Source organism: Trichosurus vulpecula, chromosome 8, assembly GCF_011100635.1.
Source record: "Trichosurus vulpecula isolate mTriVul1 chromosome 8, mTriVul1.pri, whole genome shotgun sequence".
Classification (NCBI taxonomy): Eukaryota; Metazoa; Chordata; class Mammalia; order Diprotodontia; family Phalangeridae; genus Trichosurus; species Trichosurus vulpecula.
Window position 1 is genome coordinate 180540724 of NC_050580.1, and position 17362 is coordinate 180558085.

The following is a 17362-nucleotide window of genomic DNA, read 5'->3' on the forward strand; positions in this document are numbered from 1 at the left end:
AGGGCCGGAGCCTGAACTGATTAACCAGAGAAAGAGACTGAACTGATTAACCAGCTGAACTTAAGCTTCTTAGTTTTGTGAGTTTACTCAGAGAATACCTCTTCCTATGTCAACAAGGCCAGATCAGGCTGACCTAAGACCATTCTTTCCTCTATTAGCCATTAAGGATGAGACCCTAACCTGAGAAACTATCTTGCTTAATATTTTATGGGCATATACTATGTTATAGAATGTTAATGGTAAATTAAACACAGAAATGCTGGGCTGTAGTTTCAACTGACCCTTGTCAACTCTCTTATCTTATTGTATTTGCAACCTACTCAATTTAGAAAAGTCCTTTTCTTGTATCATGGTTACACATACATGGGGATCATAAAATTGTGTAACACAAACATGCTGAATTGAGACTGTTCTAAAATTATATTTTAACCTTCTCATTTCTTTGTTCAGGCAGTCAGACTTTGTCTGGCCCCATACACATATGTATACACTAGCTTTAGGGGAATAAATGAATAAGTAATATAAAATTTCTGTCACCTAGCTTGTTTGCCTTTTTTAACCAAACTTTCAGGTCATCAACACACACTGCTGCTTCTATGGGAAAGTGCACACCAATGGAGAATTAAGGAAATTACCCCACCCCATGGATATGGAGGTCTCATTCTGTTTCTACCAGACTGCTAGAGAGTGACCCACATATGTAGCTGGAGGGATGAACAGAATGGAGGAGGGTAGGATTTTAGAGTAGGAATTGGAAAGATCATCTAGATTTCATTTTACAGATGAGGAAAGTGAGACCCAGAGAGGCTAAGTAGCTTGTCTAAACTGGGGTTAGGTAATAAGTAGAAGAGTCAGCATTTGAACACAGCACTTCCAACTCCAATTCCAAGAAGCTTTACCAGTTCATGTTTAAAATAATTAATAATAATAATGCCTGAGACTCATCTAGCTGTTATCATCACACAAACACATTCCTACTTATATCAGAAAAATATGCCTTCCTTTTTAAGCTCACACTCATCCTTCACCAGCACATACACATTTTCTCTACCTGTTTTGTGATTCCTTTGCCTCTTTAAAAGAGGCTGTATTTGATGTTTACTTCGACCTTTTAAATACCCCTATAAAATCTCCACTAAAGCCCCACTCAGATGGCTCATCTTATCATGGAGACGACCATAGCTTTGTGGAGGTTAGGTCATAAGAGTGAAAATGTAGGCAAGACCAAAGAGATCAAAGAACAGGTCAGTGATAGATGGTGCCTTGAATTGTCTGAAACTGAACTTAGCTAAATCCTGAGAGGTCATCACCAGAAAGCCAGCCAAATGGGAGAGGAGACCTTGCTTAGGTGCTATTTATTATTTTTTGGACTCCATTTATTCCTGTTTCCTCCCCTCCCTCTTAAATCTTCCCCTTCCTCAATAAGCAGCATCTAAGCATTTGGTCCTGGGGACAACCTGAAGTTGGCCATTTTTTTTTCAGCCAAAGCAACTTATACAATTGTCTGCTAAGGTATTACATGTATTGACATCTGTGTCAGTGGAAACGTATCTAAAGCAAAGATATAATGAATCTTTTGAAGTATTATTGTATAATTTGAACTATAATGGGCTTGGCTGTAGGCATGAGAACACAGGCCGTACTCCCTTGGTATCTCCCTATAGCTGACTTTGGCAAGACCCTAAAGAGGATCTTTGCTACATGTGCTCATTTATTACCAACCACAGGCAAATGGATGTATAGAGGAAAGAATGATGGCTTTGAAATCAGAGGGTATGGCTTCAAATCCAGACTCTGCCGTTTACTATTTCCTTCAGCAAGTCAATTAACATCTCTGTCTTTCAGTTTCTTCACCTAGAAAGTGACGGGGTTAGACTAGATGAACTCAAAGATCCTCTCTGTCTCTAAACGTCTGATCCTATATGGTTTTCAGGTACCTTCCTTGGGAAATGATTATAGTTTTTAAAAAATAAAAAAGCATTGATAATTTTTAAAAGAAAGTTAATAATAAGAATAAACTAAAACAATCCTTGCCAGAAACAAAGAAATAAGCAAAAACACCTTCCAGAAAGACCAGATTAGAACAAACACCTAAAGAATTACACTTAGATCCTGACTATAGAAGTCACAAAAAAGGAGAAATAGTTTCCTTTTAAGGTTATCAGGTCTTATTTCCTATTTATTTATCTCCCCTAATCCCTGTCCTAACAGACATTGAGAATTCTAAGAGTCAAACTGATAGCAAGAAGCTAATCAGTGTAGGTGAGATTCTTAGACTTTGTTAGCAAAAGTACCTCTCCTTTCCTATAACCTTTAGGGTCTTATTTCTGTGAAGGGACAGATCTGTCAAGACTGAAATAATGAGAAAGGTTCTATTCACTCCTCCCTGGATCTGGGCCTGCCATGCTCCTCCCTCTCCTCCTTCCCAGGGGGCCAGCCCCCCCTTTTTCGTATCTTATATAAGACCTGCCTTCCATGGAGAGAGGGAAGTGAACTGGGACAAACATTCATTTCAACCCAGAGACGGAACGAAAATCAAGGGTAAGTAAGGAACTGGATATTCTCAAAGGGTAGTCTCTGAGGACTCAGAAGTAAGGAATATCAGGGATGGGGTGTACTAGGAGAGCACAGAATAGGAAACTTAATGCTGAACAGAAGAGAGAGAAAGAACAGGGAGCAGCCTATTGAGAACAGATCTTAAGATCTGTTAACAGATCTTAAGGGAAGTGGGGAAGGGGAGCAATAGAGTTTAGAGATGTATCTTTCTCTATGGTATAGAATAATTGGAATATGTCAGGCCCATTCATGGCATTTAGATTCTGCAAGTCAGAGGCTATGCTTTGACCTGTGGAATATGTACATGCAAAAAGAGAAATAGTATCATATATTGGAGAAAGAGCCAGCCTGTGAGTCAGGAAGACCTGCTTTCAATTTCTACCACTGACACATACTGGCTGTGGGACCCTGAGAAAGTAACTTAACCTCTCTGTGCCCAAGGAAGCTCTCTAAGACAGTAAGCTGCAGGGGAGGTGCTGACTCAACTTGGTAGAGGGAATTTACTCTCTGAGAGCTCCCGAGGGACTTTTAGATTGTACAAATGGGTCACCTCCTTTCTCTGATATACACACGCACACACACACACATATGCATGCATGCATGCACACACACTCACATGCACTCACCCCAAACCAAATGGATTCATAGAATCACAGAGCTGGAAGGCACTTTAGAATTCATCTAGTTCAATCCCTTCATTTTACTTATCTCCTTGCCCTACAGGTCAACTTATTCTTGTGAAACACACACACACACACACACACACACACACACACACACACACACACACCCATGCATATATGTGTATAATGTATATACATACATGTGTGTTTATTAAATTGGGTCCCACTATCCCAAAGAATTATGATGGGGGACAATGTAACAGGGATAGTGAAACAAGTTATAGGGAGAGGAGAGAAAGGGGTACCATAGGGGTTGTCTTTCAAGCAATAGAATTCATACACTGACTGACCACTGGCCTTAGACACCATCTTAGAGACCCATCTAGCCCAACCCCCTCATTTGACACATAACGAAACTGACCATCTTGTCTCACTAGCATGGAAGAAAGGCTATTCTTCAGGGAAAAGTTTGAGGAAGAACCAGTTAGGGTGCAGTTGGAACATGGGACTGGGATTTTCATTTCAAGGTGAAAAATCCTTCCTCATCATTTCCCCCTCTTTCCTGGGTAGGCTTCTATTGGGAAGTGAGGCTGCCATGGCTCTGAAGAGGTCCCATATGGTACTTGTCCTGCTGGGGTTGTTCCTAGTGGGACTGGCCCAGCTATCGGCCGGCAAAGAGTCTGCTGCAAAGAAGTTTCGGCGACAGCACATGGATACGGAGCACTTGACCGCCAACAACACCAACTACTGTAACCTCATGATGAAGGCCCGGAACATGACCAAAGGGAGGTGCAAGCCTGTCAATACTTTCATACACGAGCCTAAGGAAATAGTCGATGCTGTCTGCCAGGAGAAGAACATCACCTGCAAGAATGGGCAGCCCAACTGTTACCAGAGTAGTTTGCCTCTGACTCTCACCCACTGCCGGCAGACTGGAGCCTCCAAATACCCCAATTGCCAGTATCGAGCATCCTATCTTACCAAACAGATCATTGTGGCCTGTGAGGGGAAAGTCTATGTGCCTGTGCATTTTGATGGGTATGTGTAGGATCAGGTCTGATTTTGCAGAAAAGGGAATCCCTCTATGCCACTATATAGCACCTTATTGCCCTCACTACTTACTCTTCCCTGACAAAGTGCCTGAAATAGCACCTTCCTCTTCTGCCATCCCTTTGCACTTCCTACCACTGGTGCATACCTTTCCTCAAGCTTTCCGTCTCTGGGATCCCCTCTACTTTGGGGAATATGTTTGTGTGTGTGTGTGTGTGTGTGTGTGTGTGTGTGTGTGTGTGTGTGTTCAGAGGAAAGTACAAGGAGAGTCCCAGATGTTATGCCGCTTCGCTGCTATTCTCAATAAAACACACCTGTGGTCCCAGGTGAAGTTGCTAAAACTGTGTCTATGTCCATTCTTTTTTTTTTTAAGTTACTTTCCTTTAGGGGGTAAGAACTAGAGCTTTAATTGCATATTGTGATCAATGTTCATGGACTCATAGATGTAGAGTCAGAAGACACCGCAGAAGATATTTAGTCCAACTTCATTATTTTATAGATGAGGACAGTGAGAATGGGGGAAGGCAAATGTCTTGAACTCAGGTCTTCTGACTCCAGAGATGGTACCATTTCCACCATATGGCACTGTCTCTCATATGGACAATGTGGTTTCTGGTGATGAAGTTGTTCTTATGAATTTCTTTATGGCCAGTTTAAGCCAATTGTTGAGCACCCCATCATCCACTAGCCTGGGGACACTGCCTATATTTGGGCTGAGGGAGGGATCATTATATTCAGAGGCAGAGTCTGGGATGGTATGGTCTCTGAAGGACCCTGCAAGATAAGGTATCTGAGGTCTTATGATTCTATAATTTCCTTTCTCCTCCTTTGGGTAACCTGTTAGGATTCTAGCTCAACAGACATTCCAGCTTCTAAATTGGAGCAGCTCACCAAAGTTATCCATGACCTTTTACTGAGAAAGAGGGTATTATCTTAGATTTCCTCTATTGCCAGTTACATATTCTTTCCTTGAGCCTATCATACCTGAGAATGATTAGCTCCTTGCTTGTGACTCATTTTAGTTCCTAGACTCTTTTGTATGATTCTAGAGAGAATTAATGCTGAGGGCACCAGATCCAGGGCTGCTGTCTCCACCTGCTCATTTTATTTAAATCTCTGTCTGGCTGTAAGTAAGGTCATGATATGAACACCTAATAGAGCAAAAGGGCCTGATTCCCAAACCAGTCTGGCCACTTGAACAGACAGCTTCCCTCAGACTGTATCAAAAGGATGCTAGGATGGGGAAGTTGAAGAGTGGTGGAAAATGGAGAAAAGATTTGTTCACTCTGATTCCTCCCATCCTTGGCAGGGGTTCTTAAACAATTTTGTATGGTGGACCTCTTTAGCAGTCTCATAAAACCTATGGATTCCTTCTCAGAATAATGTTTTTAAATGCTTAAGTACCTAAGATTACAAAACCTCAATTGTACTGAAGTATGTTTAGCAATTTTTTTTAAAGTTCACTGACCTCAGGTTAAGAAACCTTATGCTTAGAGCTTGGTTGGGTGTGGGGAATCAAAACGAGACATTCTGGATAATAAAAAGTAACAGTTATATATGTAATATATGTAAAGTATTGTTTATGTTTTATGAGGGTCCTCCTCCTTGCTCAATTTCACCTCATTCTGACGGATAGGCTCCAGTGCTCCTGATTTCTTTCTCCTCAAGAAAGTCCTTGGTTCTAAGGGAACCCTGTGTTGGGAATTCCCCCTCAGAATTTTGCCATTCCTGTTTCTTCAGGTTTCAGTAGGATTTTGGGTTTAGTGTATTTGCCTTTAATAATGCCACTTGCTGGCTCTAATTCTGAGTTTTCTGCACCTTCCCTGGCGGTGAATGACTGTGTTGTATTTGTGGTCAGTTCTTTCTTGGGAATAAATAAGAGGTGAGGAGAGATACTGCAGCTACACAGAAAGCCTGGGAGAAGAGAACTTGTCAGAGAGGAGGGGGTGTCAGGGAGAGGGAGAAGAAATAGAGTAGCATTTAGGAGAGTTTGGGTAATTGGGATATTTACTAACCTTTGAAACTGAAAACAGAATCTCAGGGAAATGAATCATCATTCAATAGTGTATGACTTAGGAAGAGTCATGGAGGATGGTATGTTCATATATAACTTTTTTTAAATGTACCATATGAAACAAGAGAATAAGGTTAAAAATACATAAGGAAACACGTATTTGCAGCAAATATAATAGCTTCAAATGACATATACTGTATCCAAGTAACTGGATGTATTATTAACTGATATCTAAGGAACTAATGTAGTTGTAGTTGAAATACACATTTTCTAAGGGACACATGGTCATAAAGATATGAAAAGACAATTTACAAAACAAATTCACAAATGAGCAGCAGTTATTGGAAAACATGCTTGTCTTTTCCAAACAAACACACATTTTTAATAACTATGCGGTATAACCTAACGTCTACCAAACTGGAATTCATGTGCTAATGGTAGAATTGCGACTTATAGAGCTTTTTTTGGACCACACTCTAAGAACTGACCTCAGGCAAAGATGTCTTTAGAATGTTGTCTTTAGAATGTTGGATCCCTTGTGACATTTCTGCATCTACTACCTTCAATTTCCAGGCCTTTTTTCATGTTCCTTTGTTCTGTTCCTCCTCCAGGTATCAAGTTCCTAACGTCTCCTTTTACCCTCTTCCTACCAAATAGAAGACATTGATGCCATCAGAGTCTTTTCTGAAAAGAGAGAAGGCTCTGGTGCCATCATCAATTTATAATTATAGGTCACATTTTGATTCACTCTAAGGTGAATCTGTTTCAATGTGCTACTTCAACTAACACTTTCACTTTCCCTCTTCTCTCTGATTGGGGGAATGAAAAAAAAAAAGCCCTTCTACCAAAACATAACTCAAGGACTCTCCTATCCTCTTCTTAAACTTAACATAACAGCCCTCCTCTTTCCCTGAGGTTCTGAAGGAATATTTTACATTCTTAGAAGTACAGCATGTGATCATAAGTGGCACTATTTCAGTAATAATATACTAGCAATGAATAGCCTAATAATATTTTCATTACATAAAGCCTTGTTTAACTTACTGGAATGCATCAAGGATAGGCTAGAAAAACACTTCTGGAGGACTTTTAGAGGAAATTTCTGCTTTGGTAAGAGGGTGAATTCTATAACTTGAGGTTCCCAAAGAGACCTAATTCTATGATGCTATGATCCCTTTACTTCCTGTATTAGAGGGAGTTCTTCCTTTCATTCCAGCCTTTTGGTTTTTTTTTCCTTAGTTCTACCTGTCAGATTAGCACTCATATTTTCTTGATAATGAAATGTCAACCTGGAAATGAAAATGATCGGGCACTCAAAGACCTTGAATTCTATTGAATATAAATAGATACACAGATAAACAAATATAAAATGTATACTAAACAAATCCAAAGTAATTTCAGAATTGGGGGAGAGAGAATTACATTAATAACAATGGTAATCAGGAGAGGTCTCTTCTCAGAAGAGGTACTTGAGATGAATCTTGATGGGAAGCTAGGAGTTACAAAAGGTAGAAGTAAAGAAAGAGAGCACCCCTGCAATGAGAGATGGGTCTGGGCAAATCTGTGCAAGGATATTGAGAAAGCCAAATTGATTTGTCTCCATTTTTGCAATTGATTCTGTTATGTATTACTGCTAACGTTTTATATATTGCCTAAGTCACATGTCTTTGCTTCTGAGTTAAGTTCATAAGTTTAGCTTTTCTCTTTGAGTTAAGTAAGTTTAGAAATTTATTTTTCCTGATAATCACTGTTCCTTTTCTCTTGTGTCAAGGAAATCTGTTATCCTTGTAGGATACAGGTGGATACCAAGGAGTCTGGATCTGTTTGTCTCTGAAATACTGGCTGTCCTTCCCAAAAGTCTGGTTTGTCATTACTATGACACTAACTAGCCATGCAAGTGGATACCACCAATGGGCTTTCCATAGCAACAAGATGGAAGGAAGTTTGTTGCTAGCCCAACATTCTAAACTTCCAGCCAATCATGTTGTTTTCCCATCTGTGATGCGGCCTTCTAGCTTTTTGATGCTCCTTTTGTCTGTAAAAATTGTCGGTTCTCATTCAAGGTCTTTTGACTTGCTGGAGAACTGAGAGACCCCTTTTGTTGGTAACTGCTAAACTTACCAGTGTTTAATGTGCTTTGTGCCTCAGTTTATTTTCATTTCAATTGGGACAATATAGAGGGAGGAGATGAAATGTCTTGAATGGGGAAGTCAGTCAATTTTGCTGAAACGTACAGTGTGAATCAATGTGAAATCAACTTGAAAAAGAGAAGTTTAACTCAAAATGTGAAGGGCTACAAATGCCATGTAAGGTAATTTGTATTTTGGTCTCCAAAGTAACAGGAAACCACTGACACTTTGTAATATAAGGAGTGGCATGGTGGGGCTCATGCTTTTGGAAAATCAGTGGTGGCTAGCCAGTAACTCTGGGAGATAGGATTGGGGAGGGAGAGACTGAGTGTCAAGAGCTGATCAGGAGGCTTTTGGAATGGACCAGGTCATTGGATGGTAATGAGGACTTAAATTAAAATGGTTCTTGTGTTGGTAGAAAGAAAGGAGAGAGAGATCAGATGTCACGGAGGCAGAATTAATCAAACTTCACAACAGATTGGACATGGGGAGTATGTGGTGAGGGAGAATGAAGAGGTTAGGACCACTCTAAGGTTGGGAATTTAGGTGACCACAACAATGCTAGTGCAAATATAGGGAAGCGAAGATTAGAGAAAAATTCAGTTCAACGATTATTTCTTGAGTACCTGCTATTTGCCAGGCCTATATGTATGGGGGATCTACAAATTAAGGATGATAATAGTCTCTGCTCTCAAGGAGCTTATGTTATTTAGGGGGAACAAAATGTACATAGACAAGTAAATACAAAACACATATGCAGCCAATACAGATAGTTTTTTGTGGTTTTGGAGAAAATACTAGCAACTTGGGAAGGGATGGGGAATCAGAAAAAGCCTCCTATGGGATATTACAACTGCACTGTTTCACTTCCAAGAGGCAAAGGTGAGAAGGGCAAGCATTAAAGGATAGAATACATGTAGCTTTGGCAGTCACCCTAGTGGGAGATGGAAATATATGGGAAACATCACACAGACCAGACTGGCTAGAACAGAGCACATGAAAGAGAGTAGTGTGTAATCACTTCGGAAGAATAAGTAAGAACCATATTGTGAGGGACTCTTTTAAAATGCATTTTATTTTTTATATCACCAGAATTTCTCCCAGTATCCCTCTCTCTTGCCTCACCCAGAGAGCTATCCCATATAACAAATTATATGTTTAAAGGGGAAAAAAACAGACAAGAAGATGAGGAAAGAATTCAGAAAAACCAATCAACAATTTTAAAAATTTTTTAAATATATTCAGTGTCATACACTTGTGGTTTTCCTACCTTCTTCTTTTGTTTGTTAGGCTCCTTTTTTCATTTTTCTGTGCCTTTTTCTAAAATTGATTTCTTTCCCTCATTATCTTCATTAATTCTCTTCCTTTTCTGTATGTTTTCAACTTTTATTCTTTGATTCATGGTCCCTATACTAATTTATCCCTTCTTTAGTCTCTATAGCCCTCATGAAATTAAAGCTTTTGGAGTATTTATTTCAAGTTCCCTTTTCTAAACAATTTTTATATTATTTCCTTGTAGATCTTGTTCCCTCCCCCCTCCTCCACCTTTTTTCTGTTGTGCCTTACTCTTATTTCTTCTTGCAGTAGATAATGAGAATAGAAGTGCTGTCCCACGGTAGAACTTTTCCTGTGTCTGATTGCAGGATTCATTCCTGCCCCCCTACCCTCCCATTTTCTTTTCCATTTGCCATGAAATCTCTTCTCCGGGTCCATGCTCTCCTACCTTTCTGAATGTCAGTTGTCTTCAGAAGTTCTGGTTTCCCTTCTTCTGAGACAGGATACTGTCCCTGGAGCAAAACATTCTGTCAAAGGTAATGGTCTCCTAGTCCCTACAGATTTTACCCATTATGAGGTCTCCATTTCCCATTATAGAATATAGAATATCTTTCTTTCATTATGGGAGTGTTCTTCAGTGGACCTCCTCCCATCACTAAAGTGGGATTTCTCCTTTTCTCTTTCCATTTCAATCCCTCCTTTTGCCACCTCCGCCCTTCACCTATAGCTCCTCTTCTTCCTGAGAAACTCTAAATTATCCACCCCCAATCCCCTTTCAAAAACATTGACTTGGATCAATCACACATTCCCCTCTAGCCTCTTGCCCCCTTTTTACCTGTTATGTGCCTTGTTTAAACTCCAATGTTTAGCATTAAAGGCCTTCCCAATCTGGCTGCAACCTACTTTTCCATGCTTACTACATATTAATCTCCTTCTTGAACTCTATGTTCCAGCCAAACTGGTGAGCTTCTTGTTTCTTATACAGAACAAACAAGCTTTAATCTCTGCCTCTGCACAGGATTGTCCTCATGCCTGGAATATGCTCCCTTCTTACTGTTAGCTCTTCAAATTCCTAGCAGTGCTTCCTTGATGAGTCCTTTCCTGATAGCCCCCTAAAGTGACTTCCCTCCAAATTCTTTTGCATTTATGTTGCATGTATTTTGTATTTTCTTATATGTGTACTTATTGTGCTTTTTCATTTTTGTCTTTATATTCCCAATACCTGGCACATAGTGAATGCTTATATGCCTTCAGATTGATTGATTGATCTATTGAATCCATCTTTCATATACCTTAGTAATCGCTTATGTACTGATCCTGTAAAGTTATTTTTCTATTAAAATAAAGCATTCAATAGCTAAAAGTTCAACCTACGTATCCTTACAAACAAGGCCATTCCTCATTTGCTGTCTCCTTGTCTTCTTAGGTTGAGGCATTGAAGTGATTTGCTAGATAAAGCATTGGACTTGAAGTCAAGAGATGACCTTTCTATCTACTAAGTCAGACTGTGCCCAACATTTATGTTGTGTTTTGAAGTTTATAACGTACTTGACCCATGTTATCTCTTTTGAGTTTCAATGGCACCCCTGTGTAGTGTGCAATTTCACAAGTGCCTACATATGAATAGCAGGTGCTTAAATTAACGAATGAATGATAAGTATGTTTATGTGCCCACTATGTGCCAAGCACAGTTCATTAATTTTTAAAATTCAATTTTATTTTATTTTCAGTTTCTCACTCGCCAGACTTTCCCTTCTCAGTAAGAAGCTAAGAAAAACAATGTCTGTTACAAATATGTAAAGCAAAACAAGTTCCTTCACTAGCCAAGATCCCTCATCCCCCTGGCCCAAATATGTTTCAATTTGTACTCTGACTTCATCACTTCATCATCAGTCTTTTGGAATGATTGGTAGTTGGTTCCGTTGTGTTGAAAAGAGTTGCTAAGTCTTTTTACATTGTTTGTCTTTAATCTCGTTATTGTAGAAACTGTTTTCCTGGTTCTGCTTATTTCACTTTGCATTAGTCCATACAAGTCTCCTCAGTATTTTTTTTTCCTGAAACCATCCACCTTCATCATTCCTTACAGGACAACGGCATTCTAAGTACTTTTTGCTTGTTGCAGTTATTTTAAATGGAATTTTTTCTGTCTCAGTCAGATCTTGTGGATAATACACAAAAGTACTAATGATTCGTGTGCGTTTATTTTATGCTCTGAAATTTTCATTAAGTTGTCAATTGTTTCAATAAGATTTTTAGTTGATTTTCTAGTATTAAGATGTTAGGAGATACCCTGTTTTCCAGAGCTAAGGTCTAGCTAGCAGGCTGTGCCCTGAGCTTTGGCATAACAACAATCCTTTGCACTCACCCTCTGGATGATCTCACCCTCTGGCAAAATCACATAATTGTATTGCTTTGACCAGCACCAGGTGGTCTCTGAGCTCTGACAAGCACCTGATGTATCCATCTTCTAGTCATGAAGCTCTGCTAGCAATCAAACTTGACCCATTGTTGTTTACCTCTCCTTGTCAGGGCTACAGCTCACTATGTAGCCATTAATGTAACTATTGAGGTTCAGCCACACCAAAGTGGGTCTCCCCACAAGGGGGCAGGGCCCTGGCACATGTGTCCTTGCTTGCAAGCCATTTCCCTTATTTTGAAATTAAACTTCTGTTTGATTCCTGACTCTCCTGTCTCTGTCCTGTTTGTTTGGCTCTGGTCATCCACAGGTTAGAGGCCAGTTCAGTCCAGTTGATGCTAGAATTCTTAAAGTAAACCATTACATAAACTTCAAAAAGTGATAAATTTGTTTCCTCTCTGCCTATGCATATTCCTTAATTTTCTTTTTTATTTGTTTTATTGCTATAGCTGACATTTCTATTATAGTAACGGTGATAATGAGCATCCTTGTTTTAGCCCTGATCCTATTGGAAAGGCCTCTAGCTTATCTGTCTTAGGTAATGATGACTTTTGGTTTTGGATACATACTTGTTATTAATTTAAAGAAAGCTATACTTTCTCATGCTTTTAACAGGAATGGTTGTCATAACTTATCAAAAGCATTCTGTATTGACTAACATAATTATAATATTTTTGTCATTTTGGTATTATTATGGTCAGTTATGTTTATAGTTTTACCAATATTGAATCAATTCTGAATTTCTGATATAAATTCCTCTGGGTCATAGTGTATAATCTTTGTGATGTATTGCTGTAGTCCTTTTACCTGGAGGTCTGCTAATGAATTACTTTTCAGGGAGTTAGCTGGAACACTATCTCCTCTCCATTGTCAGCTACTCTAAATCTTTTGAGCCCTGGATTAGAACCCTAGTTTTATATAGGTCCCATGATGTTTCAGCTGCCAGGTTAATTCACTGCTAAGCTGCCTCAAGTAGTTTGGATTCATCTAAGATTGTCACTGACTCCTGGATTCTAATTGTAGGACCTTAAATGGCCTTATTCTATCTCCTGGTCTTACCAGTCACCTGGGTACATATGATCAGGAAAGAGCAAGCACAAAAAAAAAAAGAAATGGAGCACCAAGTATTCTGGCTCAGTCACTAATGCAGTCATTTCTAAGTGACCTCACGTTTTAACAGTGCTTGACATTGGGAAGGGTGGTCCTACCAAAGAGGGCAGTGTACTTTAATGAGTGATTACTGACTGTATCTCGTTAAGGCTAATCCCATCTCCTCCAAATGTATACATGGCAGCAGCTCCCAGGCATGTTCACTTACCCTATCTCCTCATTAGAGTTGTGGACCAATCAAAATACTTAGGAAGAAGCTGAGGCAACACTAATTGCACCTCCTCATGATTATATGATTCAATCACAATACCTTTGCCCTTATGTGGAAGACCCTTACTCCTGGCTATAAAAGCAATTCCCCTTTTAAATCCATGATTAGCTCAGCAGCTAGTCCACCAACTGTTTTCTGCTTTGGTGTTTAATAAACTCCTTTTTAACTTTCCCTTCCTCAATTTTGCCTTTTTAATCAGGGTAAAGGGTCAAACATAGAATTTTCCTTTTAACAATCTGGCAAGTGCTTAATGGAAAATCAGCAGGAAGCCTACTCTGCACCAGCCCCTTATTGGTGCTTGCACTCCTTAGCCTTTCTGTTCCTGGGCAATGGTGGGTAAGGACCCCCTACTCATAAACTGCCTTTTTTTTTTGGCATGTGCTACTCCTTTTCTTCAAACAAGCACAAGGGAAAAAGAATCAGTTTTGGTATAGGACTTATTTCTCCTTATCTTTCCTGAGTTTTGGGAAGTTAAATTCACTGGCCATTTCATGGCTAACTAAGCATTGGGGGATTCCACTTCAACCTGTGATCAGGCAAAGGCCTGAGTGCCAGCTACAGGGTTGGAACAGGCTCACCCTCAGTTATAGTTACTGGTGAAAGGCCCTTGGAAAAGTCTCCTAGCTTGGTTTGCCAAGCCTGGCAGCCAAGTGGTTCAGTGGGTAAAGAACTGGACCTGGAGTCAGGAAGACCTGAGTTCAAATCTGGCCTCAAACATTTAACAGCTATGTGACCCTGGGCAAGTCACTTAATCCTGTTTGCCTTAACTCAATTTCCTCATCTGTAAAATAAGCTAGAGAAGGAAAAAGCAAACTACTCCAGTATCTTTGCCAAGAAAATCCCAAAGGGGGTCACGAAGAGTTGGACACATATGGCTGAAAAGACTGAACAACAAGCGGCTTCTCTATAAGGGCAAATGTATTTTGATTAGATCATGAGGAGGTGGGCTTACTGTCCCCTCAGCTCCTTCCTAAATATTTTGATTGGTTGACAGTTCTAATGAGGAGATGGGGTAAGTGAGCATGTGTGACAGCTGCTGGTATGTAATGCTAAAGAGATACAATTAGTGCACATGCTCATTAGAATACCCTGCCCTCTCTTTCTAGACCTCCTCCCCAAAGGCAAGCAAAGTTAAAAAACATAGTCACTTCAAAATGACTCTGCATTAGTGACTGATTTTACACAAAACTTTTCTTCACCACATAATAAATTGACAGGAAACAGTCAGAGGATGTCTATGCTTATTCTGAAGCTAGGGGGAAGGCCCTCTCTATTAAGCGTGCCTGGAATGAGTCTTGCCAACCTTACACCTGGATTGGATTGGAACTGGGCAGGACATGTGGTTCATGCTTTAAGTTCTAGGCCCTCACCTATTACCCTAAATATGAGGAGAACTGAATTGCGCAAGCAGGTAGATTTATATTTAGAGATTAGATTTGTCCAGTTTCAGAACATAAATATTTACATAGAAATTTCCTTGAGTAAAGATCTCCATCTGGTCGCTTGACTCCAATCCTCTTTGCCTAGAAGAGAATTTAGAGACCCACATTTTATAGAGGGGGAACCTAAGGAACAAGGAAGTTAGGTGACTCACCCGAAGTGACATAGACAGTAAACAACAGAGGCAAGATGTAAACTCATATTTCTCTGACTCCAGAGCCAGTGCTCTTTCTTCTTCAGACTTCAAACTTGGTCTTTATCATTCTCAAGCTCAGGGGTTCTTCACCTGGGATGCAGGATCTTATTTTTGTTAATGTTATATTTATGTTTTAATATAATTGGTTTTCTTTGTAATCCTATGTATTTCATATCATGCATTTGTTTTTTTTTTTTCATATTATGCATATAAGAACATTGTTGTGAAAGGGGGTCCATAGATTTCACCAGAATGCTAAAGGAGTCCACGACAGAAAAAAGTTAAGAACTCTTGCTCCAAGTTCTTTCTTTATAAGTTATCCTGATGATTTCTTCTTGTTCAGCCCTTTTGATTCTAGGATTACAAAGAAGAAAACCTCCTTTGTGTAGCATTGAAAGCCCTTCACAATCTCTGCCATGTATTTTTCTATGTTGATTACACATTTTCTTTCCTACCCCATGGAAGCCCCTCCCTCCATGATCTCTACATGGCCGCTAAATAGATCTCCTTGGGGCAGCTAGGTGGTGCAATGGAACACAACAACAACAACAACAAACAACAAATAGGCCTCCTTGCTGTTCCCAGTTCATGCCATGCCATCTCCCATGTTTGTCCCTTTGACTGAATCAGTCAAAGAGTCTCATTTGAGGACCTAGAGGGCCACATGTGGCCTCCAGTTCACAGGTTCCCCACCTCTGAAATAGAAGCTCCCTGGGAACAGTTGATTATTTCTCTTTCTTTCTTATCTTGTCTATTTTTTCCTTTTTGGTTTGTATCCTCCATGGCCAGTGGAGCACTTGTACAGATTAGGTACTTAATAAAACCTTCTAGAACTGATTTATTGAATTAAATCCTTAAGAATTGCTCTTCTAACATCAACCTTGATTTATTCCAGGAAGTCAGAAAAAAAGTATCATGAAAATATTATTAAATACTAACTAAAATTATGTTCAATGTTCTAGAAAAAAAAAACAACCGAAATATATTGAGGGCAAAGAGAGAAGACGAGTTGGACTTAGTTTAGAGTAGGTGAGTGAGCATCTGACAGAGAATGTTTATCTGGAAGGGTAGGAAGTGAGAACAGACCTGTGCTCCATCAGGGAACATTTTAGATCCTGGGAGAGAGGGGACAGAGGATAATAGAGGGTTTGCTGCGGAAAGAACTTTAAAGATGATCAAGCCTAGTTCTCTCATTTTATAGATGAGAAGATGGGCTCAGACAAGCATTGGCTTCTCTGCCCCACTTCCCTCTCAATCATTCCCAGCTCATAGATCTCCATCAGGATGTGTGATTTCCAGGTCTCTCTCCCCCAAACAGCAATTAGGTAGCACAGTGGATGAAGCAGGGGGATTAGACTCAGGAAGACTCATCTTCATGAGTTTAAATCCACCCTCAGACACTTAGTAGCTGTGTGATCCTGGGCAAGTCACTCAACTCTGTTTGCCTCAGTTTTCTCATCTGCAAAATGAGCTGGAAAAGGAAATGACAAATCACTCTAGTATCTTTGTCAAGAAAACCCCAAATGGAGTCATGAAGAGTTAGACATTACTAAAATGACTGAACAACAATAAAACTTCCTCAAATATCTCTCCCCTCCCCATCATATTATCGGATGTCTAAAATTCCTTTAGCTAGGGACACAGCCTTTCATTTCCCAGTTAGAAAGAGAAGGCTAGAAGAGTAAATTCTGGCTGAGGTAGCATATAGGAAATCCTATTTAAAAACAACCAGAGATGTATCATAAAATTGAAAAATAAAACTATAAATTCCATGCTCAAGTGTGATTAGTCAGTTAATGAACAAGTATAAAAGATAATATTGTCAGAATTTCCCTTGTTTGCATGAGGAAAGGTATTGAGAGATGGGTGAACATTTTATAAAGAAAAGAAGTAGATGCTGGTCTCCTGAATGGATTGTGGGTGATTTCTTAATGGGCAGAAGGAAAAGATAAAAGATGTCAGTGAGCCATAAGTAGAAAACAACACTTACTCAAGGACATCACAGGAAAGAGCTATTCTAGCCTGATGGAATCACTGCTGTGATGCCAAAGAAAAGAATGCCAGCATGAACATAATTATAACTGACATGTGCACAGTGCTTTATAGTGTACAAGCAATTTACATTCTGGAACCCTTGGGATTATATATGTGTGATCAGAAATCAAGGACAATCTTACAATAGCTTTCTTGGGATATAGTTTTCATATAGAAATACTTTGGTGGTCCCTAAGGTTCCTTCCAGCTCTAAATCTTTAAAATTCCATTCTTGATATTTGCATTAA

The 17362-nt window shown here is 39.6% G+C and overlaps 1 protein-coding gene across 1 annotated transcript; it reads left to right on the forward strand.

Annotated features, from left to right (window-relative positions):
• Positions 1-2490: 2490 nt before the first annotated feature.
• LOC118828692 (ribonuclease pancreatic-like) lies at positions 2491-4570 on the forward strand. The gene is made up of 2 exons (XM_036735514.1): positions 2491-2541; positions 3750-4570. Exon 2 carries the CDS (start codon positions 3775-3777, stop codon positions 4225-4227), a length of 453 nt encoding a protein of 150 aa, XP_036591409.1. The 5' UTR covers positions 2491-2541; positions 3750-3774; the 3' UTR covers positions 4228-4570.
• Positions 4571-17362: the final 12792 nt, after the last annotated feature.

Excerpts from the sequence above, each read along its gene's own strand:
- LOC118828692 (XM_036735514.1), top strand. The coding sequence starts at position 3,775 with ATGGCTCTGAAGAGGTCCCATATGGTACTTGTCCTGCTGGGGTTGTTC.